This window comes from Euphorbia lathyris, chromosome 1, assembly GCF_963576675.1.
Source record: "Euphorbia lathyris chromosome 1, ddEupLath1.1, whole genome shotgun sequence".
In the NCBI taxonomy this organism is placed as follows: Eukaryota; Viridiplantae; Streptophyta; class Magnoliopsida; order Malpighiales; family Euphorbiaceae; genus Euphorbia; species Euphorbia lathyris.
Window position 1 is genome coordinate 127,130,371 of NC_088910.1, and position 25,447 is coordinate 127,155,817.

At 34.7% G+C, this 25,447-nt stretch overlaps 3 protein-coding genes across 6 annotated transcripts; 1 reads left to right on the forward strand and 2 right to left on the reverse strand.

Moving 5' to 3' along the window:
- Positions 1 to 2,188: 2,188 nt before the first annotated feature.
- Positions 2,189 to 12,702, reverse strand: LOC136210942 (probable disease resistance protein At4g27220). 4 transcript variants are annotated; one of them, XM_066002418.1, is made up of 6 exons: positions 10,851 to 12,702; positions 10,413 to 10,757; positions 10,049 to 10,124; positions 8,175 to 8,253; positions 2,674 to 2,873; positions 2,189 to 2,384 (listed from the first exon to the last, which is right to left on the reverse strand). In XM_066002418.1, exons 1-4 carry the CDS (start codon positions 12,650 to 12,652, stop codon positions 8,197 to 8,199), a joined length of 2,280 nt encoding a protein of 759 aa, XP_065858490.1. In that variant the 5' UTR covers positions 12,653 to 12,702; the 3' UTR covers positions 2,189 to 2,384; positions 2,674 to 2,873; positions 8,175 to 8,196. The 4 variants fall into 4 exon arrangements, with proteins under 4 accessions (XP_065858490.1, XP_065858488.1, XP_065858487.1 ...); XM_066002416.1 differs by having other exon boundaries at positions 2,674 to 2,755; positions 10,413 to 12,702; XM_066002415.1 differs by having other exon boundaries at positions 10,413 to 12,702.
- A 3,820-nt stretch (positions 12,703 to 16,522) lies between these two features.
- Positions 16,523 to 19,987, forward strand: LOC136210944 (uncharacterized). The gene is made up of 7 exons (XM_066002420.1): positions 16,523 to 16,746; positions 16,825 to 17,031; positions 17,121 to 17,200; positions 18,000 to 18,075; positions 18,471 to 18,602; positions 18,691 to 18,875; positions 19,705 to 19,987. The coding sequence occupies exons 1-6, from the start codon at positions 16,627 to 16,629 to the stop codon at positions 18,835 to 18,837; spliced, it is 762 nt and encodes a 253-aa protein (XP_065858492.1). The 5' UTR covers positions 16,523 to 16,626; the 3' UTR covers positions 18,838 to 18,875; positions 19,705 to 19,987.
- On the reverse strand, positions 19,305 to 21,602 carry LOC136210943 (uncharacterized). The gene is made up of 3 exons (XM_066002419.1): positions 21,145 to 21,602; positions 19,979 to 20,354; positions 19,305 to 19,869 (listed from the first exon to the last, which is right to left on the reverse strand). Exons 1-3 carry the CDS (start codon positions 21,544 to 21,546, stop codon positions 19,682 to 19,684), a joined length of 966 nt encoding a protein of 321 aa, XP_065858491.1. The 5' UTR covers positions 21,547 to 21,602; the 3' UTR covers positions 19,305 to 19,681.
- Between the last annotated feature and the right edge of the window lie 3,845 nt (positions 21,603 to 25,447).

Consider the following 25,447-nt stretch of genomic DNA (forward strand, 5'->3'; position numbering starts at 1 on the left):
AGGAACAGAAACAGAAGAACCATTTCCAGTCCCCCGCCTCACCTCATTCACAATCATAACCAATCAATTCACACAATATTTTGCAGCTAAAATATCATTTCTAAATTACGAGGCTCGCATATTATTATGTCTAAGTGTCTTGAAGCGACGCAAGTAACTTGTGCCGAACAAACACACGACGCAAATGAATATTTTCTGATTTTCGGATGAATGGTGATACAATTGAAGGTCGAAGTGTCAAAATATGCAGAGGTGTTTTTGGTTGCGGTAGGTTTATGAAGATGATGGTTTGCAATTACTTTGAGTAAATTGATCCATAACCTTTGCAAAAAATGAAGTTACATACAAGTGATAAAGTTCCACCAAACATCAATTATGTTTAAGATATTTAATGTGTTACTAACACGGTTACAAAAAATTCTACTAAATGTTAACAATTAGGTCAGTCTCATATAAGTTGATCACAATTTTTTTTGTCAAAATGTCTAAAATGTTTAATGTGTTACTAATATAATATAGATACAATAGTCAATAAAAAATATATTAAACTACTCAAATTTATCGACAAACTTATTTGAAAGGCTCGATGTGACAGTTAAATAACAGTCAAATCAGCCTTTTCAAATTTTCGGTAATATAGGACTAAAGTTGGGTCGCTTGGAAACATTAGGATTAAATTTATAATATTTCATATGTTAAGACTAAATCTGCACTTCTTCCAAAACGTTAGGATGAAATTTGGTCTTTATCCCTAGTTCATTTCCTGGGTGATGATAGGCATGAAATGAAGGATCTTTATCCCAAGGATTTGAAGCTGGTTAGTGGCAGGCTTATCTCCTTCGCTGCGAAGGAATCCCATGCAGTATGGTCTGTACAACACGTCGTATGGCTAAGCAGAAAGAGCTAGGGGGCAGTGGCTTTGGAGTTGTTTATAAAGGGGAGCTTAATGATGAAAAAAAAAAGGATAAGATACCAAAATAGGTCTATGGTTTTTAGGGAAGTATTAATTTAGGCTCTACTTATAAAATAACACTAATATAGGCTTAACGTTTAAAAAAGGTATCGATTTAGGCCTCGATAACAGATTGGACACATCATTTCTATTACTCCGTTAAATTCTGGTTTCTCTCTCCACGTACAATTGACAGAACTTAACGATATCAATAGCGTGTCTCGTTCCGTTACCGAGGCCTAAATTGCTACCTTTTTTAAACGTTAAGCCTATTTTGGTTTATTTTATACGTGAAAATTAAATTGATATTTCTCCAAAAATTGGTACCTTATCTTCTGAACAAAAATAGCAGTAAAAAGAATGGAGGCTGGTGTGATTTGCAGCAAAGCCGTGGATGGATTTGAAGTTGAGATTGATGTTCTTTCTTGGAAGAGGATGCTAAATAGTGTAGAGGAATGGATTATCTAGCTCATAGAAGCTTCATTCACAGAGATATTAAATCATCAAATATCTTGCTTGGACTTTTGGATACTTGGCTGCAGAATATGCAGTTTTCTCATTCTCTTCTGAGATTCCTTATAAAGGAGTGGCAATTTTGGCACTTGATGAGGACAGGCCAGAGGAAAATCAATACTTAGCTTCATGGTTCAGGCATGCGAAAGACAAGACGAAACATTTGAGAGTATTTTCACCATTGCTGAATTAGCTGGGCTATGCACAACAAGATAGCCTAACCAAAGGCCAGATATGAGCCATACCACTCGTGTAGAAATGTGAGGGTTAAATGCAACATTGGTGACCCAACTTAAATACGCGGATGTCACATTTCATTTCGGTCAGAGATATGAGTTGGCTCACGTTAACGTGTCACTCATGTCATTATTTTGATGAATTTTAATCATTGAAATCAACGGAGTGATCTAATTGAGACCAAACTCATAGTTGAGTGATCATTTTGCGATAAGCATGTAAGTTCAGTCACCAATGGTGCATTTAACCCTCACATTTCTACACGAGTGGTATGGCTCATATCCGGCCTTTGGTTAGGCTATCTTCTTGTGCATAGCCCAACTAATTCAGCAATGGTGAAAATACTCTCAAATATTTCGTCTTTCGCATGCCGGAACCATGAAGCTAAGTATTGATTTTCCTCTGGTAGCGATATTATGGCAGCGATTGTAGTCAGAAAACAGCTTTAGCAGGATGATACAACAATTAATTATATACAGCCAGCTATTTTACCACTTAAATTTTTATTTAAGAAGAAGAAAAGAATGATCAAAACCATCCAAAACAATAGGATTTTAATTCAAAATGCAAAAAGAACAGATTACCAAACTAAAAAGCTCACTGTTTAATACCAAAATAACGTGGGTTCATCCGCGTTCATACAGCACTATCATTTCGCATCGCAAAAATGTATCAGCAACTTCTGCAAGAAAATGAACAAAGAATTAATTCATAACAAAATGAATCCTTAAATGCATTAATCTACCGGAAGAAAAGTAATGGTTTGGGTTCTGAAGATCTAATAAATTCAAAGTAATTCCAAATTCCTAAAGAGGTTTCGGTCACACTTTAATTCTTTTTCCAAAGTTTTAAAGCGTAGATTAATGTATTAAAATCAACAAATAAAAATCAATCAATAACAATATAAATAATCATGAAACCCAATGAGTTAGAATTTTAATTAAAAACAAAAGGATAACTAAAAGTCTCACCATTGGACTTTCGAGAGACTATTTTGGCAGGACATGGATAGGAAATAGCCGCTTGATACTTGGACAACCTTGTATGAGAAACCTGGTAAGATTTGAGAAACAGGACCCATAAGGTACATTTCCTTCTATGCTGAAAAGCACATTCAAGTTTTTCAACTTGAATAACTCCATGTACCCGAGGTTTTCAAGTATACATTGGCCTGCCAAAGATAATTGACATAACATCTTAATCCATCACATTCCCTAATCGACAAGTACTTGAGTTTAGATGGAAAAAAATTGCACAAGCTTCTCGCTTCATTGCATTTCACAATTGTTATGTTTTGGAAGTAGCTCGGTATATCCGCTTCATTTATATTGCAATTATAAACCATACTCGAATCTTCCGCTTCTTCCACAGCAAATAAATCAGGATCCTCACACAACAATTCATTAACAAATCCAGCGTAAAGCATAATGCCTTGTCCTACTTCAAAATAAACTTCATTAACTGTGTTCGCATGACGTTGTTGTCGTGTGACCAGAGGTCACGGGTTCGAGTCTTAGGAGCGGCCTCTTACCAATTAAATTGGCAAGGGAAGGCTTGCCCCCAATACACCCTTGTGGTGGGACCCCTCCCCGGACACTCGCTCTGCGGGGACGCGTAATGCGACCGGGCCGCCCTTTTTTTAACTGTGTTCGCATGACGTGAACTACCAGTACTCCGATGAAACAAAAAGCCAATAACATAAGTTTATGTCAAAATGAAATTTAGAAAGTTTGAATACGATAATCCCCGATGACATGTTTCCTCGAGCTGTAACAAACAGAATTCCATTTTGGATCATTTTTCATTTCACTTATTCAAAACACTCTCATTTAATTTATTTTCCCCTTCTTTTTGAGTAATTTGCAGAGGACAACAAGGTGATGTCATCAATATTCCATGACACACCAGAGATGAAGTTTAACTAACCATTAATAATGACAATACTGTATGAGTAACAATTAAGATAAATTATTGGAAGTTTGACTTAATACTATTAATTAATTACTTACAATTCTATCATATGGTATTTATCTATTTATCTATCTATCTTTATTAGCAGGAAACTATCAGAGCAACAGAAATTTGACTAAAGTCTAGGAATTCAGTGTGTTGTTATAACAGACTATTTCAAAGTCAGAATATCCGAAAAGTCTTGCTATTTCTCTAGTGAAAGCTGTCAAGTAGCAGCATCTACTTTTCAATTCAATGAGAAAAGGAAAAAGGAAAAGAAAGAAATTATCCTTATATAAGGCTAAGCCTTAACTAGTTTATATTATCAAATAGTTGCTAATCAAATTATGATTTTTAAGCTAGGGTTTTACATAAGGATTCATCTTGAAGAGGTGACGCCGGGAGGAAAGGTTTGAGCAAAAAATGATCCTAAACATGTTGATAGTAGATGAAATGAACTGAATTCAACATGAAAAATGGAGAGAATGTCACTCTGTTATATTATGTAGATGTGAATGGGGTTTCAAGGAACTTAACTTGGGCTTAGGCGAATAATATTTACATATTGGACCAACAACTATTACAATTAGTATCAGAGTCTACTCTCCACATAGACGAACTAGGCAAAAGCTAGTGGGCATGTGATGACTCAATCATGGTAGGGTGACGCTTAGATGAAAGCCTGAGCAAGAAACGGTCTTGAAGGATAACAATAGGAGCAAGAATAAAATTGATCCCATGTCCGAAATTTAGTTGGATTAATCGCTATATTATATATTAAGATAGATTTCCAATACATGCATACACGTTTTAAAGTCACAAGCGATAAAGAATGAAACTTGGATAAAAACGTACAATATCTAGTAAATATATTATTTAAAGACGCTCCTTGCTCAAACCGTTCACCTAGCACCATCCTCACCGGAAATATCTCTAATCACTTCAGTCAAGTTTTAGTTTTAGTTGCAAATTTCAATTACTTGATGAATGACTAATCAACATTGAACTGGTCTAAAATATTTCAATTAACTTAAGTTCAATTTGTCTATCCTAATTTACAAAATAGAATAGTCTTCCTCTTAAATTTCCCAAATTTGCAAGATATTCTATATAGATATAGAGTGAATAGAAGCCACATCATATTAGAGTTACTTGTTATAGCTTGAGTAGAATTGGGAACACTAGAAATTGTTGAAATGAAAACCCATCAAGTCAAAATGAACATTTGTTTGTTTGATAGGTTTTAGTCTCTAACTCTTAATTAGGTGGGATATTTTTGGGGCAAATAAGGCTTCCACGAAAGCTCATATAAAGCACAAAACCTAGCAAGTTAACATTAAGTTTCCTTGAGCCAGCCATGTGGCCTACTGAGGAAGTTGTGACTCTTTAGGATAAAAGAGAAAAATGCTTTGATATAATGGAGCCACAGGCAGCAGAGAGCATAGTGTATAGTACTGAAGATATATGATATGCTACCAGTCAAAGAAGCAAGAGAACAAATATCCCAAAACATGTTTCTTTTTAAGAGGAAGATACACAAAATATTTAATGATTAAGAAAGCTAAAGACCCTGGTGTTAATATATGTGTTTTCATTTTCATTTTAAGCATTCAAAATAATCCCAAAATTAACCAAAATTCCCTCCCATAGGGATACCAATTCTAGACAAGAGCAGATGAATAGGGTAATTTCAATATCAGTAATAAGGCCTGCCTCCTATGATCTTTACGCATGGGTTCCAGGGTTTATTGGAGATTACAAGTACCACACTGTCCTTCACATATCCCCAGGCACTAATTATTGTATTGGAGATGTTGTATATGAGCCTCCAAGGAATGGTTCCACACTTTGGGAAATTGGAATACCTGATCGAACTGCAGCTGAATTCTATGTTCCCAATCCTAACCCTCTTTATGTTAACAAACTCTATCTTAATCACACTGACAGATACGGAATTATTGCCTCATCATTTTATCCTATATATTGGACTAATAATAATATATATTATCCTAATTACAGATTTAGACAGTATTGATTATGGGAAACATATTCTGAATTATATCCTCATGGAGATTTGAATTTCACTGTTGGCACGAGTGACTATACACAAGATTGGTTTTTCGCTCAAGTTCCCAGGTATATATGCATAAATCACCCTTATCTATCAGTCAATCTTCATATATGAAGAATGATGCGGGAAGAACAGTAACAACAATAGTAGATATGAAGGAACAACATGGTAAATAAAGTTCAACTGGAAATTTTGTAAAGGACAATACAATAGCTCGACATGGAATTCATGGGATATACAGACTACAGAATCAAGTGCAGTGGCAAAGGGCAGAGCACCTCTAATAGGAAGTTCTAGCAATGAAAAAGGAGGATATAATAAGGCAATGACCATACTTTGACTTTATTTTGAGGTTAGGTTAGGTGTCTTAATTACTACACTCTCTTAATTATAATGGGAATAAGTGATGAAACTCTTCTTTCTCCTCTCACTTTTTCAGCTTTAAGCTAGTTATGATGATCCCCCTATTACAAGCATTACACATGTATTGTCAAGAAATATATCAAACAACTACATCCCAATTTACACAAGTTGAGTCACATCTTCCATACTTCACTTTTGGCCTTCACAAAAGAGAGTTAAATTATACAATATTAAAGAGATACAACTCAATTCCCCCTATAGATCCCAAATTAACTAATTGCGCACATGTCTATGGAGTATCACAACAGTAAGACCCCTTTGCTAACCCTATAAACTACTGTTGTTTGCAACTCCATCTGGCACGTCTACCACATTATTCTCATTTTCCTCAAGCTCCACTTTTGTCTTTCTCCTCAATGATGACAACCTTTTTTTTTTGTCTCAAACACTTCTTCCTTATCCCCATCTCTTCTAGGTCTCGAATCTCTTCTTCTTCATATACTACCTTAAAATCATCATCCTCGTAAGAAATCCAAAAGAGGGATTTGGTAAGATGAAAGTAAGCCGAAGTGAATTCATTTTAGTGAAAGCAGAATCACAACTGAACTTTACTCAAGGAGAAAAAAGACAGATAGAGTTTGACCTCCCTGACTTCCAAAGGTGCCTAGAGGACGGGCAGATGCAGCAGAGCAACAACTAGGAGTATGAAAGCTTTTATTTGATGAAAATGATCCAAATTTAAAAAGTATCGGTGCTTGGTAGGGCTGGACATGTATTTGGTTGAGTAATTTTACACGTAAGCCCGTGAGAGTGGGCCCGGTCTGACCTGACCCATTAACAAATCTACTTATAGTATAAGACTAGTAAGGAAAATAGAGAGAATTGCATTTTCAATGTTTGATACAACAACAACAACAACAGAGCCTTAGTCCCAAAATGATTCGGGGTCGGCTAACATGAACCATCATATAAAACCGTGAAATCAAGTCGTGTCAGCGACACAAATTCGCTCCCTCCACTCCGTCCTATCCACTACCATATTTTCCTCAATTCCCAGTAAACTCATATCACTCTCGATCACCCTCCTCCAAGTTTGCTTAGGTCTTCCCCTACCCCTCACCACTACATCCCTTTGCCACTCTTCGGTTCTCCTGACCGGCGCATCAAGCGCTCTACGTCTCACATGGCCAAACCACCTTAGTCGATTTTCTCTCATTTTATTCTCAATAGATGTGACCCCTACTTTTGTCCTAATTATTTCATTACGCACCCGATCCTTTCTCGTATGACCACACATCCATCTCAACATACGCATCTCCGCCACCGACATCTTATGGATGTGGCCGTGTTTCACTGCCCAACACTCCGTACCATATAACAATGCTGGTCTAATTGCCGTCCGGTAGAATTTTCCCTTCAATCTATTAGACATGCCGGGGTCACAAAGGAAACCCGTAGCACTCTTCCACTTCGACCAACCAGCTTTAATCCTATGAGCCACATCTCCATCTACTTCTCCATCTGTTTGGATAATAGATCCTAAATACCGGAAACAATCCGAGGCCTGAACAACTCTCCCATCTAGGGTGATTGTCCCTGCCTCCCTACTCCTATGACCGCTAAACTTACACTCCAAATATTCTGTCTTACTTCGGCTCAACTTAAAGCCTCTAGATTCTAGAGTTTGTCTCCATAGTTCCAACTTCCTCTCCACTCCTTCTTTCGTCTCATCCACCAACACAATATCATCTGCAAACAGCATGCACCATGGTATACCATCTTGAAGTGAACTTGTTAGTTCATCCATAACGATGGCAAAAAGAAATGGGCTTAGTGCGGAACCTTGATGCACTCCAATCGTAATAGGAAACTCTTCAGTCGTCCCAACACTAGTACGTACACTCGTGCATTTTCAATGTTTGATAACAACAAAAAAGAAAAAACTTTGTGATGCAGGATTAAAAGTTCTAGTGTTGCAGAAAATACAGTTCAAGCCTCTCCTTCAAAATTTAAGTTTTCTTTCAAATTCTACATGTACACATAAATACTAATAAGAGATTCAGGCTTGGAGAAAGAAGAAAATATTACCAGTAGAACTTTAATTCAAGCTTTACTTTGAAACTGGATTTGCCACCGGATTCTGATCAGCTAGTGACAACTTCACTTTCTGTGGACAAAATGGTAACATAGAACACCAAATCGATGTTAAAAAATGCTGGAGAAAGTAGCACTAAAACATAATCAGAACAAATAACTGATAACCGATAACCAAACTGAACCAAATAGATGCTCACCCTATCATACATGATATTTAACCACACAACAGAAAAAAGAACGGCAGAGGCATGTCAATCTTTTCCATTAGTGTTAAATTTTTACAGCCACGGTTTACCTATTGAAATCTGCATATTACTATTAAGGAGATAAATTACAAAAAGGCCCATATTTTTGTCAGTTAATAGCAATTTTACTCCTAATTCTTAACACTATAAATGGTATAACTAAGAGCCTGCCGTTGACAAGATGTGTCAATTTCAATATCATTAACAGAGCTCTCTTCTCAGTTATAAATTTTGTTATTCCACTATACTTGTGTATCATGCTATAACTCATCAGAAACGTGTCAAAGACACGTGTACACATGTTGTATTGTGTAGATCTCAGCTTGTTTGAATTCTTATCACGGGTTGGGGAAGTGTTGAAAAAAACACATATTTTGTTGAGCTTAAAGACTTTCCATTTTCTTTCAGAAAAAAAAAAACAAAAAGACTTTCCATCCCAAAAATGTACACGTGTGTTTCACAGTTTCACCTATTATGGATGCATGACTGAGGAGAGGGTTTCATTGATGATGTATGAAACTGATTCAACTTACCAGTGTTAGGCTCTTAATAACACCGTTTATGACGTTAGGAATAAAGTTGCTCTACACTGATAGTAATAGGGGTAATTTTACACCCTTAAAGTCTCTTTTAAGACTTGATTTTCAGAGAGCTGTATGACTTCTTCCACATTTATACAACCTTTGAAGCAAGAATTCATCAACGAAATCTAAAACATTAGGATTCTTTGGGTCAACCCTAGTTATTTACTATAGTCTACAGATTAACTTTCCTTAACCCAAATTTTGAGCACAAAGTAAGTTTACGTCAAGAATGCACCATGCTGCCACCACAGACTTTTGAAATCTCATAGCCACTTACAGACCATAAGGACCCCTAAAGTTGTCCGTTTAGGTCACTTTGACCTTATATCTAATAATGCCAGTCTTACAATAATAATATTTCATCTGTCCCATGTGAGAGGAATTGCAAGGAATAGCCAAGAACAGAGAATTTCAGAAATCACAACTGCTTAAACTGTGTCTACTAGCTATAAAAGAACACAGATACATACAGAGAGTTGGAGACATTGGATCCAATAATCCGAAACAACTCATGAAACAAATCAAGTAGAAGTCAGTATTAACAGCAAATAGTATAGAGAAAGGGCCATGCATTGCATAAGCAAGAGGCATAATATGATCAAATTAATATTTGGGATTTTCAGAGATGAGAGAAAGGCATTCCAAATGCAGAAAGAAAAGAAAAAAACAAGACAAGAAAACCAAGCAGTTTTGATGTTTTAGGCCTAATACATTCTTAGGCTCCCAAATTTGTCCAGAAAAATCAAATGACCAACTTCGAAAACAACCGTTAGTTCCTTGAAGTTACTTAAAGTGACATGATTAACCGTTAGTCTTGCGCGGGTGAAAATTTAAACAACTTGGAACATGTAACTCGTTAAATAAGTCTACAAGACACTAGGTCACTTTAAACATATACAAGAGACCAATAGGTCGTTTTCAGAAGTCAATCGACTTTTATGGCTAACCTGGACGGGCCGTGTATGTATTAGGTTGATGTCTTATACGCCTCAAACTTCAAATAATCTAAGAGTCTATAATTTGTAAATTTTCTTACAGTTTCGCTGGGACATCGATTTAGGAACTTGAAACACTGGCACACTGCATGTTTTTTCTCAAACACGAAGCAACTTCTGCAACAAAATGAACAAAGAATTAATTCATAACAAAAGGAATCTTCATATGCATTAATCTACCGGGAGAAAAGAAATGGTTTGGTTCTGAATATCTAATCAATTCAAAGTAATTCCAAATTCCTAAAATGGTTTGGGCCACACTTTGATTCTTTTTCCGAAGTTTTAAAGGGCAGATTAATGTATTAAAATCAACAAATAAATCAATCAATAACAATATAAACAATCATGAAAACCCAATGAATTAGACTTTTTAATTAAAAACAAAAGGATAACTAAAAGTCTCACAGTTGGACTTTTGAGAGACTATTGCAGCACACTGCCACGCCATCGAGCCTAAGTTTTGGAGTATTACTATTTCTCGAGAAGCAGCTTACGGGAATACCACAAGTTGTTCGGCCGCCACAAAATCTCTTCAACTCAGGTAGATCACATAACATCAAAATACGCAACCGGGAGAGACACGGTGTTTCTTTCGTTTCAGCCATACTGCTTTCTTCTTCTTCTTCTTCAAATATTATCTCCTCCAGTAGGAGACAATCAAACACATACAACCGTTGAAGATTTTTCAGGTTTGGCAGGACATGGATAGGAAATAGCCGTTTGATACTTGGACAACCTTGTATGAGAAACCTGGTAAGATTTGAGAAACAGGACCCATAAGGTACATTTCCTTCTATGCTGAAAAGCACACTCAAGTTTTTCAATTTGTATAACTCCATGTACCCGAGGTTTTCAAGTATACATTGACCTGCCAAAGACAATTGACATAACATCTCTAATCCATCACATTCCCTAATCGACAAGTGCTTGAGTTTAGATGGAAAAAAATTGCACAAGCTTCTCGCTTCATTGCATTTCACAATTGTTATGTCTTGGAAGTAGCTCGGTATATCCGCTTCATTTATATTGCAGTTATAAAAACAAACCATACTCGAATCTTCTGCTTCTTCCACAGCAACTAAATCAGGATCCTCACACAACAAATCATTAACAAATCCAGCGTAAAACGTAATGTCTTGTCCTACTTCAAAATAAAGTTGTGGTTCCCTTCCTTTAAGCCCTTTCAGATAGTTGTTAAGCTCAACTACATCAGAAACGGTGCAAGTCAAAGTTTCCAGTTTGGTCAAGCATGCAAGCTCCTCTCCCTTAACTGGTGGTGAGTGAGGGAGTCTAAGGAATTGCAGATGGGAGAGTTTTGCTAACATCCTGGAGTCTAACCCCTTAGCTTCAGTGCCAAAGAGATCCAGATATGTGAGTTTTGACAGCATTGCAATATCTTGAGGCACTTCTTCTACTGCAGACAAACTGAGATCCAACTTCTTCAATGCCCTCAGTTTTTCCACTGACCCAATTTTTCTCAACTCTCTGCACCCTGAGAGTAGTAAGGTAGTAAGATTGACAAGGTCATAGACAGAACATGGCAAACTCTCAATATGTGAAAATGAAAGATCTAGAATCTTAAGTCCAGGCATTCCCTTAAAAAAAGAGTCTCCAATGTATCTCAGATCACGATTTTCACTCAACAATAGTGTTGTAAGCTTAGAACAGCTTGGTGAAAAACCTAAAGGAATATTCTTGATTTGATTGCCTTTTTGTGACACTCTCAGAAGATCCTCAGTCCAACTCTCATCATCTGGTAAGTCTGTTAAAGACATGTCATTTTCAATCATAACCCGTTGGTTATTTTCTTGCATTATTTGAAGGGCCATGCTCCGAATCACCTCATTCATTTTTACAACTTTGTCAAGCAGTAACGTGTTACTATGAATTTCAAGCAAGCCCACATCACGGAGAAAATTCAGCATTGTGTGAGCCTCGTCTAACTCTTCCATCCTACTATTCATTCTCTTTATGATCCCCTCATCGACTAAAAACTCTACCAATCTGTTTTTTCCGAACGAATTCGGTTGAAGTATTGATGGGCAGTATAGAAAACAACGTTGCAATGTTGTATCTTTCAAGTAATCATAACTAAATTTCAATTTCTGGAATATCTCCACATCAGCTTTCTTCTGGATATGCCCTCTCAATGCATTTCTCCATTGGTGTATATCAGTTACGCCCTTTATATTTCTGGTCATGATTGTGATAGCAAGTGGCAGACCTACACACCTGTCTGCAACTAATCTTGAGATCGTTTCAACCTCGCTTGACAGTGTTGTTTCCTTCCCGAGATTTTTCTTGAACAATTCATAGCTTTCATCTGGCGGGAGACATCTGATTTCAATTTTCCTTTGGCAACCTAATTGTCTGCACACTGCCAAGGCTCGTGTTGTAAAGAGGACAGTACATCGATCCACACCTACAGGAATTCCAACCTCTTGAAGAGAAATATAATCCCATACATCATCCAAAATCAAAACAGATTTCTTCTTTCCAGCCAACCCTTTTGACAATTGTGCTGCTCTTTTGTTCTCATCATCTTCATATGATAGTTCTACCCCCACTGCCTTTGAAATAGAACTTTGCATATCACGAACTCTAGGAGGTGGAGACACAGTCGGCCGGTTCCAATCGGGAGACATATTAGCCCAGAAAACATGATGAAACTTGTTGGGATTTTGAAGGAGCTTATTATTAACGTGAGCGGCTAAATACCGCACTCAAATTAGGGTTAAGATGTAAAATCCAAAATTATTTTTATTTCTTATTTTTGTCGAGCACATTAACATAATTTTTGTTGAACAAATATCCTAAAATCCATGATGGCATTTTAGGTTTGATTTTCACCAAGGATGATCTCAAGTATAGTCTTTGTTTTACTTTGCAGAAAACTAACCCAATTAGTTGTTTTTATAGAATTGGAAAAATAGAAACATGGAAAGAGATCAAAATTTGGCCGAAATTGATGTTCAGAAAGAAGTCCATGCAACAATTGAGCAATGTCCTAGCAGAAAACGAGGATCCACGTCAACTGCTCGGTGTCAATGTCCAAGCAGAAAACGTATATCCGTGTCAAATCCAACAAATATTGTTAAGACTATAGGCGTTCATTTATTTGCAACTGAAATTGTGGGTAAACAGTTTGATGAATATATCAAAGAGATTTGGTCTTGTTTGATGGATGATGATGTATTTAGAATTGGCATTCATGGGATAGGGGGAGTTGGAAAAACTGAAGTTGCCAAGTATATTAATAAGGGTATTGTTATTTACCGCCCTTAAATTCCTTACTACCGCCATCTTTTGACAATTTTACCCTTTGCATAATTTTTGATTCAAAATTTGAGAAAAAAATTTGAGAGAAAAATTTAAAATTTGGCCTAAACGGATGCGGCATCCATTCGGTCCATGGTGGGGGCGGACGCGGCACTCCGACCGACCCATGGCAAGAACGGATGGCGCATCCGCCCCCACCATGGGCCGAACGGATGCCGCATCCGTTTAGGCCAAATTTTAAATGTGCAAAATCGTAAAATTTTTAGTGACGAAAAATACTAAATCGTTCAATTTTTTATGACGAAAAATGCAAAATTCCCCAATTTTTTGTGACAAAAAATACAAAATCGTCATGAAAAATATGTATTATTTTCATGAGTTCTTTGATAAAAAAACATAAATTTTAATGTTTCCGACTCGTAATCGTCCATTTTCGTGGTTCAGGTTGTTACACATCAATTATTTTCATAATTTCAATTATTGTTTTTCGGGTTTATGATTTTGGAGAGAGAATTTTTAGTTTTTGATCAAAATTATGAGAAGGGCAAAAAAGTCCAAATGAAGGCGGTGATAGTAATTTGAGTGCGGTATTTAGCCGCTCACTTATCACAACTCACATTCATATAATCATACTTATTTTGTAGCTCAAAATCAAACCATGCCATCATACATAATTTCATCCTACAGTAGAATATAATATAATAGAAAAAGAAAAATTGCAGAGGAGAGATCATTTACAGATTGAAGGCGAGACGAAACTATGGTTGGAGCTTTTGCATTTCTGGCGGAAGAAGTTGGAATGGATCTGGAAATGGAAGGAGGTGAAATTGCAGATTAAATCAACCAGATCTCAAAATTTTAGCTTAACCAGATCTCACTAAAACTACGATTCTTTTGATAAAACGAATGTGGCGGTATTGTAGCCATCTTTCCCTGCAATAGAAATTGATTTCAAGTAGAATTTGTTATCATTCAAATCTTTTTTTTAATTATTAAAAAATAAAAATATAGCTTATCTAATTTTTTTGCTTTATCTAATTATTTAAAAGGAAAAATTGCCCTCTTTTAATGAACCTTATCAAGCCTTTGAGGATGGATTGAAATTTATAGATTTCTTTTTTTGAATTAAGTATCCGTGATAATTCTGAATACGAATGGAGTCTTTATGTTTAAGATGGAAATTTCCGTGAGGGACGACAGATTTTTCAAGGGCAATTGGCTTATACTAAAGTTAACCAACTGAGAATTTCAAATTGTTATAATTGAGGAATTATTTGAATTCAGTCAGTTTGAAAACTGTATAGACAAATTGCATGTTTAATATTATTTATAAACTGAAAATGACAGTGTTTTCTACTGGTTTATGGTTTAACTTTTTTATATTTCGTTTGTGGCCACATTGAATGGGCTAATTACTAATCTATCTCATTTGAAGGGGTCTATTAACATATTTGATCCATTTTGCTTTCATCTTACCAAATTATACACTTTCATCTATTTTGGACAAGAATACCCTTATTTCAATTCACCTTCTTCCTCAGACTCTCAACGTCTTCTTCGCCATCCTAAACCGACAAAAGCGGCATTACTGTCAAGTCTTGAGAGAGAAAAGACTGTGGTTTATAGAGAGAGAATAGATTATGTTTGTAGAAAGAGAAAAGACGGTGGTTTATAGAGAGAATGGATTATTTTTCGTTCAACCTTTGAAGAATTAGTTATGACAAGAGGATTAGGATGGAAAACTCCAAAAATGAGCAAGAAAAAAAATCTAATAATTGAACTGTTACAATGTCGCATTTGTGACGAATTCGTCACAAATGCGACAACAGTTGTCGTATTTGTGATGAAATGCAACAAATGTTATCTATTGACCACCTGAATTTGTTTAAAAATACCTATTAGCCTCTCGATGTTGCTTAGAGTGATATATTCGCCTCCTAAACTTGCATAAAATGGTATACTTTTTAATTTATCAAAATATACCCTCATTCTACCATGTGGACATAAGGAGTTAATCATATCATTTTATTTAGGGGGTTTTATTTAGGGGGTTAATGACTATAAGTTTAGAGAGTCAATTTATTTTTTGGGACAAGTTTAGGAAGTTCCTCACGTGTTAAAGAAAATGCCAAAAAGTAGAACTAAAGTTGAAACTATATAATTTACATTTTTTATATGACCTTTTTAATCCATTTTGACATATGATTGTCAAAACCGGATAGGTTTAAAGGATCCTAAAAAAAACTAATACTTTTAACGTGGCAAAATATCAATACAAATGTATACTAACAATTATGATAATATTCTTTAATATCTAAAAATTTAAAATTTTTTCTTAAATCCTTGATCGATTGATTGATAGTATATATTGAGATATGTCATAAAATTTGAAAGTCGTCAAGAAATGAAGAGAATAATTTATAAGTAAAAACTACAAAACTAATCTTAGAATACATATTGTTAGGCTGCAAATAGGATATACGAAAGAGAAAATAAAAACTAATCTGGAAATTATAAGTGTAGAATCAAAAATTAGAAATTATAAGTATAGAATTAGAAATTAGAAAGCAAAAAATGGTAATATCTTTGTATCAATATAGGAAAACCGAAAGATTAACTAAGTAATAAAGTTATTGACTGATTGCGGTACATAAATTCACAATTTTCCACAAAACTTATGTAGTAATTAATTTATTAATGAGTCATATTGATCCGTGAAACTCGTTAATCCATAAACAGTTTTTCGATTTAATATGGTTGAACCTGGACGGTTCAATGGATTTTATATGAATTTAAGTGATATTACGTCTTCAAGTATTTCCAAGGATTCTCGCAAGTGGAAGTCCAATCGGACTGTCTCAATGTGGTCCAAGCAATTCAACATTAGGACTATGATCTTTTTTTTATTTATCACATATTGTTCAGGATTGTTGTTTTCTTTTACGAGATTTGAACTTTGTTTCAATCTCTTATATTCGTTGATCAGCAAACCTCGCAGCATTTTTGTTTGAAAAGTCTGTTAGTTCTAGTTATGATCTCGGTGAATGGGCGTGTCCTCCACCATTCCTTTCCGATGTATTCGCTTCTGATTTAAGTTAATTCATTCATTCTTTAAAAAAAAATATCTCTAAACTCGTTTGCTTGTTGGGTCCGGTTTAATTGGGTTGATCCGACCGAACGGCCGGGGCCTTATAATATTTTTTTGACAGATTTTGTACCTATAAACATCAACAATATCAAGCCCATCCTTTCCAATAAGCGCGAAACTCAAGATTCTACCAACCTCCTCTGTCTCTCTGATCTCTCTCCGAGCTAACCGTGGCACCCCCGCTTTGTAGATATGCTAATTATCTGCTTCAGTTCAGTCTCCTCGTCTTCTACTCTGATATCTTTTAAGCCTCGTAGCTTCTCCACTTCACTGCCCAAACTTAATCACTATAATGGCCAAATCCCTAACAAGGTAATTGATTATTTGGTAGTCAGTAATTTGGTTCATTTCTTCTTCTTCTTAGCTGTTTTTACTTATTTTCTGGTACAGAGGAAGATAATTAAGAAATACGGAATATGCCGGGCGGAACTCTCCCGTGATGCGCCGTTTGCGGCGGCTATCGGTGCGTGTATGCTTAGTTCGCTGCTTTTGCCCAATACTTCTAGCGTAGATGAGGAGGATTCCTCCAGTGATTTTGCTGATGCGAGATTGACTGCGATGGCGATCATCAGTTTCATTCCGTATTTCAATTGGCTGGTGACCTCTTCTTCTTCTTCTTAGTTTTAATTCCTGTTTTCTATCTTTTGATCTGTTCAATTAATTTGGAATGTTATGAATTTTGATAGAGCTGGGTATTTGCTTGGCTTGATACGGGGAAACGGCGCTATGCAGTTTATGCTTTAGTCTACTTGGCTCCTTACGTCAGGTTTGATTTTCTGAGTGAATAATGTACTTGTGCTTTGTTTTTTTATATAGAGAATGGCAGAAATTGACTTGAAAATAGACTATAATTATCTTACAGTGGGAATTTTGCTGAATTTGATTGTAGTATCTGAGACTTGCCAATTTTTGAGCTTTGGTGCTTAGATTAGATGCAATACTTTGTTTCATAACGTGTCTATGGAAAACATGATGGTCGGCATTAATGTGTCTGATTAGTTGGTTTATGAAGCGATGTAAAATTCAAGCATACTAAAATGTAGGAAATGAACTTTTTGCATATCTTTATCTTAACATGAAGTGTTCTCCTTGACTCATGGCTTTTTGTGTATATTTGTCCACCTATATAAGAATTATTCAATGGCTGAACTAAATTTGCAAATTTTTGCTTCATGTGAAAATAAGCCTCGGGGGGGTGATAGTTTTAGACATAATTAGACCTGTTGCCTTTCACCTGCTAAATATGACTTGGAAATTTGAAGGTGGCATAGTCTAAGAAGCAATGACCATGATACCATAGGTTCTGCTATAGGTTAACGGATTGGACGAAGGAAGAGAAAGAAACGAAAAACTGGTGCGATGCTATCATACTTGAAGGGTGGGCATATTAGCAGCCATGGTGTTTGTCTAAATCTGGGAAATATTAGAAAAGTTACATTGTAATGGGGTTAAATAGTTTTGTTCTTTTTCATTTGAATGCCAAATTGACTTCATATCATTCAAATTTGTTATGTGAGATGGTAAAAGAATTTGAAGGGGTATTTTTTTTTTTCCTGAGCTAATAGGTCAAATATGTCATTGTCCCCTGAGGAGAGCTGGTTGCCTATTGCTAGCATTGTTTTGGGAATCATTCATGTGCAGGTACAACTCTTATAATTTACTGTTTGTCGCAGTTTTCTCAATGAGCTGTTACATGTTTGAAGTGATTATTTGAAGTTCATTGTTTGCATATTTAACATAGAGGAAAAACCTAGGATGTGATGTGATGTAACCAGCTATGTTGCACAGGCACTCCACTTCAGTAACGTTTCCGTATCTGTTTCAGTTTCCGTTTGAAAGGTATGTTTTAGAAATAATGCTTCCCGGTGTCCGTTCTAGTTTCCGTGCCTGTGCTGTGCAACATAGGTAGCCAGAATGAATTCAGTTCGCTGAGGCGCCCAGAGTTTAAATGGGTTTGAGCATGCATTTGAACATCATTGCCGGAGTGATGCTATATGGTATCTATGTGTATAACTAATGGTGTGTTTCCTTTACAGATTGAAACAAGTATTAAAAATGGAGATCTCGAGGGATTTCGGTTATTTGGGGAAGCTTCTAATTTTCTTTCATCCGTGATAAAACAAAAAGAGATTCATTCGGAAGATTATCAAGGTTCTTCATCTGAGGAGGTATCAATCAATAAATGCATAGCATTCTCATTTCATTCTTTAGAATCCTTATCTTTATATTTTATAGTATTTGAACTTCTGATATCAGGATGGACAAGAGCACATGAATTTTCCATCTTCTAAAGACCGGTTAAAAAATGAGATTGGGGAGTGGGAAGTCCCTACAAAGCCTCGAAAACATCCTGAGCACTCAAATGGTGATTGGGAGGATGATGATCTAAGGAAGAAACTATAGGAATCAACTTCTTAAATGATGTGTCTGAGTTGCAATAGGTAAATTTCCATTGTCAATCGAAAACTCGTAATCGCTCTTAAAACGATGTTTCTTCACACCCTTTTAAAGGTGCATACAAGTGTCTGGCAAAAATTTAACAACAGCATACATAAATTATGCTCAGTTGTAGGCAAGGTTGTAAAAACGTTATGTGCTAGTCGGGCGGACAGGGCCCTCGAGGATTAGTCGGGGATTAATCGGATTTGTCTTTTTTATTTGTTAATAAACAAATTATCATATAAATTCAATTAAAAATATGTATTATACTATGTAAAATAATAATATAAAATGGGTAGAGGCTAATATAGAAAAACATGTATATTTGTATATTTGTGACACATATCTTTAAAAATATGTCAACAGCAACATTTAAACAACTCAATCAAACAAGTAAAATATAATATGTATAAGTAATATCATGCAAACAAATAGGGAACACAATTAATCAAAATTATTTGAAAATAATAAACACAATTTACTCAAAACTATGAGACGGAACTTAAATGAATTATAACAAAGCAAAAAGAATATTTTTTGTTTGGACTGCCGCTGAAGAGACATTTAGGCGGACTCTAGGCATCCTAAGCGGTCAAAAAACAGTATGTGGACCAAACAAAGGCTAAGGGGCCTAGGTGGAAAAGTCTGAACAAAATTCGATTTTGATTGCCTAGTCGGCGGCCTTGTTTTTTAACACTGATTGTAGGAGTTTATGAACAATTTAACTAATACCAAGATTTCTTGAATGTTTGTCATTTGATAATGATCATTGGGACATTTAATTGTTGCTAGTACCATTATTGATTTGTCATAAATTTGTTTTCTTCACAGGGAAAGGGCTTAAAAGCCTCATCTGAAAGCAGAAATCCAAACTAACAGCAGCGAAGGCGAAGATCAAGAAATTCTCGGAAACATACACCGCCCCATCTATAGTGTGGGACAGTAAGCTTCCTGGAGTCAGCTCCAACGGCGATCCACCAGCCAGCATACCAAGACCTGCATTTTGAATCACGAGTCAGGATCAGTTTGCTATCTTATGTTATTCTTACTGTGATAAAAGACTTGATGGTTACATTTGCTTTTGAATTTGATCAAAGATGCATACCTTTAACAACTGCAAAAGCAGCAATTGTTCCTGTTTTCAGATGAAAATCTTTTAAATCCCTTCTAACTGCATATCGAAATGTTACTCCATATAATGCACAGCTAATGAAGGTGACTGCAGACGGAAGTATTAGGTCGGAAGTGGCAGTTGCCTGAGCAAGAGATACCGGGAGCGAAGCTAGAGTGCCTATAATTGCAGATATAGATGCTGCCTTTATAGACTCCAATCTGTCTTCATCTTTGTTAATCCCCTTTTGTTCTGAACTATTTTCCATTTCATCTCCATAGATATTTCCATCTATATTCTTTGATAAGTAGCTTTCTGCTTCTTCAAGCTTGGCTCTTGCCTCTAAGATCTCTTGCTGGCATTCTGCAATCTTCATTTTGAACCCAAAGAAAAACAAATATCAACCCTCCAAAAACATGAGATAAAATCTTTTGTGCACCATCCAATTGGATATCACTCATTACTAGGCAAGTGTTAGTTTACCTCTAATACAATTAAGAGCCTCTTGGTAAATTTGATCAATTTCAAATAATGTTGACGGAGTCCTTTCTTTAGTCATGAATTTTGTTATTTTACCTCATCTCTTACGCCGTGAATAGTACAATTAAGAGCCTACCAATAGTAAATATGATCAATTTCAAATATGGTTGAGGGAGTTTTTTCCTCATTCATGAATTCTTCAGTTATTTCACTTCTATAACTGTGTCATATTATCAGTCACTTATTGTCGTGTGGATTTCATTTTGACCGGATTTTTATTCCGTTCACAAGTTGGAAAAAGAACACCCCAAATTATGTTAAGCTTAAAAGAATTTTAATTTTAAACTTATTTTGAAATTGCTAAATATTTAGATATTTTAATCCCGTTATTAGAAATGGCTTAAAAGATTTTTGGTAAGTGTTAATTTAGCTTAAACATATAAAATAACATCATATCCTTTTCAATTTTTCTGAATTGGTACTAATTTAACCTCTTGCGAAAGAATTTAGGACCGAATTGGTATAATTTCAGAAACGTTGAGCTGTCAATTTCCGTTATTCAGTACTAAATTAGTACCATTTAAGAAACATTCTCATTAAAATAGTGATATTTTGTAAGTTGTGATTAGCTTTTTCAAAATCTTGACATCATTTGAAACTTAATGGGGGAAGAAACAAACCTCAGAAGCTCTAGTTTCAAGCTGGTTAACATAACTCCTCAATTTCTGAGCCTCGACCTCCTCTCTTTCAATCTCAGCAAGTTCTCTTTTAGCCCTCTCTACTCTTTCAGTTGCTTTCCCTAATCCATCAAGCAATACTCTATTCTCTTCTCTGCTCAAAAGTTCCTCTACTTGCTTCCCCACCACACCAGACAATGAATCCTTCAAATTGTTCCCTGGATCTCCCTTTTCTGAACTACGATTGCTACTACTACTGCATCTTACGACGAAAGGTTTTGCAGAGGTGAATTTGAGAAACAATCTTAGGCAATTTGGTGATTTGACGAAACAAGGTTTTTTTCTTAGAAGAAATTTAACAGAGCTTTGATAAGAGAGAGAAGTTGTGTTGTTAATGGTCGCCATTGAAGGAGTTTTGTAATTTGTGTAACCGTTTTTTCCTATCTAGAATACTGGTGCTTCGCTATTCGATTGGATTGGATGATGATATTTCTAAGTTTCCATCTTTACCCTTGCTCTCTTTTTTACCTTAAAAATTATGGATAAATTACATTTTATAACGTTTTAAGCGAAATACACATTTAGGTCTAACAAATGAAATACTATAAGCAAGATTAATTTTAGTTTTGTGCTATCAAAATTTCAAAAAGATTTGGTTTGACTGTCACATTGTATCTCCCAAATAAATTTATAAATGTAAATAATTTTCTATATTTTTTTGTTGGTTTTTTTGTAACTATATTAATAACATAGTAAATATTTTAGATGGTGTGACCCAAAAAAAAAATTTGAGTAACTTATATATAGCAGATTTAGTTTTTAGAATTTTAACAAAAATTTTATATATTTTTTTTTTTGGTAAGATTTATACTTTTATTGGTAATACATCTTAGACATGATTAATATTTTGAAGGTCTGAAACGATAGTTAAATAACAGTCAAACTAGTTTTTCTAATTTTTGATAATGTATGGCTAAAATTGATCTTGTTTGAAAATATTAGAGTTAAATTTACATAATTTTATATTTTTAAGGTTAAATATGCATTTTGCTTAAACTATTATGGCTAAATTTGGTCTTCATCCTTAAACTATATTCCTATTTACATTATAACTAGAAGATACTCTCGCTTTACCTCGGAAAAAAAATAATTAAATAATATAATAGGAAAAAATAAATATATTTTGTAATATATTTTTTATGAATATTATCTAATAAAATAAAGAATATATTTTTATGAATATTTGTAAAATATTTGAAGTTTATAATTATTTTTTGTATCAAATACGTCATTATAACGTTAGCATACTGTCATAATTCTGCCCTAATATACGCACGTATAGAAAACGACGTCGTACAAAAAGATGGTCCATATTCAACCCTAAAAATTACACACTATATAATGTCACTTATACAGATCTAACTCCACGCATATCCACTATTTTTCTGTCTCTCTTCATCCACACCAAAGAATGACAAATCCGAAAGAACGTGAATCCATGTACGAAATCTCTTACCTCATAATCATAGAGACACTACTGCTTGTCATCCTTCCTGAGGTCGTCCTAGGTCCTCATTAACCAAGAGAATGTAATATGTTTAGCAATAACATTGTCATTTGATTATAAGTTGAAATTAGAAGTTTTGTTGTAATTTCAGTAACTGCATCGTAAAGATGTACTGGAGAAATTCAGATGTTTGATGAACTGAAGGTAATAAATTGTGATTTTGTCCGTAAACTCTAAAAACATATGGATCTGGTATTTTATCTATATTATTATCTATTTTGGGGCTTATAGAAGTGATTGAAAATACTGTACTGTGAAGCCGTATATTATCCATGAATTTATTATACGTTGCATTAACTTCATTGTTTGAAAGAGTTCAAGATAAGCTAATTTGATTAAACATCTTTTAATAAATAAATTCAGGTACAATCCATAAATAATCGTAAAGAAACAATTGGGAAAGATAGTTGAGAAGTGGTTGCAACTTCAATTGCCCTGTAAAAAAATTTAAATAGTTATGATGAAAATAAACCAAACTTGTAATTGGAAAAGATATTTTAAAAAAAACTAACTTCAATAATCGTTTTTGATCTATTGTTTACTTCTGTTTTTCATGAAGTTGAGGTCACCCTGAGAAAGCATATTAATATCAAGATAGAGATTCGGAGATCAGAGAGGAGGTAAGACTATAAGGCTACAAACAAAACCATTCTCGGCAGCTGGGAGAAGAGGATCTTCTCTGAGGAGTAGGCCTTGCCATTCGCAGGCAGTTACGGGGGCTTTGCTTTTAGCTCTTAGCCCTTGCTAGCCAACAAAGGTTGAACTTTATTACTTCTTTATTGAAAGGGGATAACTAACTGGCTATCCCAATGCCCTAGGAACATGACTCGAGAAAGAAGGTATAGCATGTCTTTACCTTCCCCTTTCACCCTCATTGGTTGGCTCAGGTCGAGAAATTTCCTACCAAATACGTCGCGGTTGCCATGCATTGCTATGCATCTGAGCCCTTAGTAACTCCATTTCATTACTAATTAAATGTAATTAATTGAAATTTCTTGAAATATTCAAGTATGTTCTCGAAGTCAAGGTAAGGAAGTTACGGGGAAGACGTGTGATTCACAAAACAAAATTAATTATTACTTATGTACTTACTCATTACGCTTTCTTCTGTTTTGAACCTCTGTTGATGATTGATGAACATCTGATTGGTTTTCAACAATCAGTAACTTTCTTTTTGCTACTGGAGACAAAGAACATCGAGATATGGGTGACTTCAAATGAGTGGAAGGTGTTGAATTTGGACTTAGAACTTCTTTTTTAGGTGTTATCAGAGTGTCCTTAAAAATATAAATTACTTTAAATGATATGTTTGATGGATCATCAACTAAATGACTGACTTGAATCTGAAATACAGTTTTGACACCGTAAATCCTTGTCATTACAAGTGGAACCTCATATCTTTCTTTAAAACTATTTGCAAGAGTAGTTGCAGGAATGTCAATTAAATCTACTGTCATATGCCCAAAAACTATAAATGTGTTTGTACCTGTAGCATCTTCAACAACCAATTTCACTCTATAGCTGTAATATTTATTATAGAATAAGAATCAATAATTTTAGCAGGAAATAATTTAAATATGTATAAATAGTATAAAGAATTCAAAATTTTACCATGGCAGTGGTAGATCATCAATGAAAATTTTTACACCACAATTTGTCTTCAAAGTTTTGAATACCACTTTTACATCTAGGACATGCCCGATACCACCAACCATCAATGAGGTCAATTTCTTTGATTTTTGCCTTGCATGTAAATTTGATTTCCTTAGGGAAAATGAAATTGAGATTGGTAGTGTTAATTTTTATTCTTAAACTCATATATATAAATTGATCAAATATAATCTTAAACAAAATCTTGTCTGTGTGAATATATATTTGTAGTAACTCAGCAATTGTCTTTCGATTTGCTTCTTTCTCTTCCTCTATAATCATGACTTTTGGGAAGTTCAACGTGCTTTTTTCCAGCAAAGGGTAAGGTTTTTCAACAGTAAAATGGATATAATAAATGTTAGCAACTAAAATATTATATTTATATAGTGTACGTGTATTGTAATTATAAGTAGATAAACAAAAGTTATTTTTCCAAAAAAGAAAATTTAACATTTATATATATATATATATATATATATATATATATATATATATATATATATATATATATTAAAATAATACCATTGAAAGCCTTAGGTATCATGGACACAAAGGCTGCTGCAATTGGCTTGTCTTGAGCAATAGAAAAAATTAAATCTTCAGGAAAAGTGATGGCTTCTTTATCCCACAAAACAACGTTCATTTCTTGTCCACTTATTTACAAATAAAAATGACAAATTTTATTATTTCATTCCAATATAGAAATCATGCGCTTAATTTATATATTAATTTAAAACTTACTTGGAGTCTTTGAGACTTATGTCATGTTTCTTCTTAATTTGGTCATTAACTCGGATATCTTCTACATTTCCAACCATTGTAATTAAACCTAAGGTATCTAATATGCGTAATTTATGTTAGTTGAAACAATTTACAAAAATTTGAATTAAGGAAAAAATTATAAACCATTGTTATTATATAAAAAAACCGTACCGATTAGATAGTCCAACAAACCAGTACGCTCTACAAGCACCTCAAAAGGAAGGAAATTAAATATGTCATATGGAATGTCCGTTGTAGTAGTTTCGAGTTTCCTAACGTAGGTGTTGTAAGGGAAACATAGACGAAAAGGATGGTTGGAAATTCGAT

Excerpts from the sequence above, each read along its gene's own strand:
- LOC136210943 (XM_066002419.1), bottom strand. The coding sequence starts at position 21,546 with ATGGCGACCATTAACAACACAACTTCTCTCTCTTATCAAAGCTCTGTT. Across the intron at positions 20,355-21,144 it reads TTGAAACTAGAGCTTCTGAG|ATTGCAGAATGCCAGCAAGA; the intron begins GTTTGTTTCTTC and ends TTCAAAATGAAG. Across the intron at positions 19,870-19,978 it reads TGCTTTTGCAGTTGTTAAAG|GTCTTGGTATGCTGGCTGGT; the intron begins GTATGCATCTTT and ends TTCAAAATGCAG.
- LOC136210942 (XM_066002417.1), bottom strand. The coding sequence starts at position 12,652 with ATGTCTCCCGATTGGAACCGGCCGACTGTGTCTCCACCTCCTAGAGTT. Across the intron at positions 10,125-10,412 it reads AGTCTCTCAAAAGTCCAACT|AAGTTGCTTCGTGTTTGAGA; the intron begins GTGAGACTTTTA and ends ATTTTGTTGCAG. Across the intron at positions 8,254-10,048 it reads ATCGATGTCCCAGCGAAACT|AAAGTGAAGTTGTCACTAGC; the intron begins GTAAGAAAATTT and ends TTTTGTCCACAG.
- LOC136210944 (XM_066002420.1), top strand. The coding sequence starts at position 16,627 with ATGCTAATTATCTGCTTCAGTTCAGTCTCCTCGTCTTCTACTCTGATA. Across the intron at positions 16,747-16,824 it reads ATGGCCAAATCCCTAACAAG|AGGAAGATAATTAAGAAATA; the intron begins GTAATTGATTAT and ends TTTCTGGTACAG. Across the intron at positions 18,603-18,690 it reads AAGGTTCTTCATCTGAGGAG|GATGGACAAGAGCACATGAA; the intron begins GTATCAATCAAT and ends TTCTGATATCAG.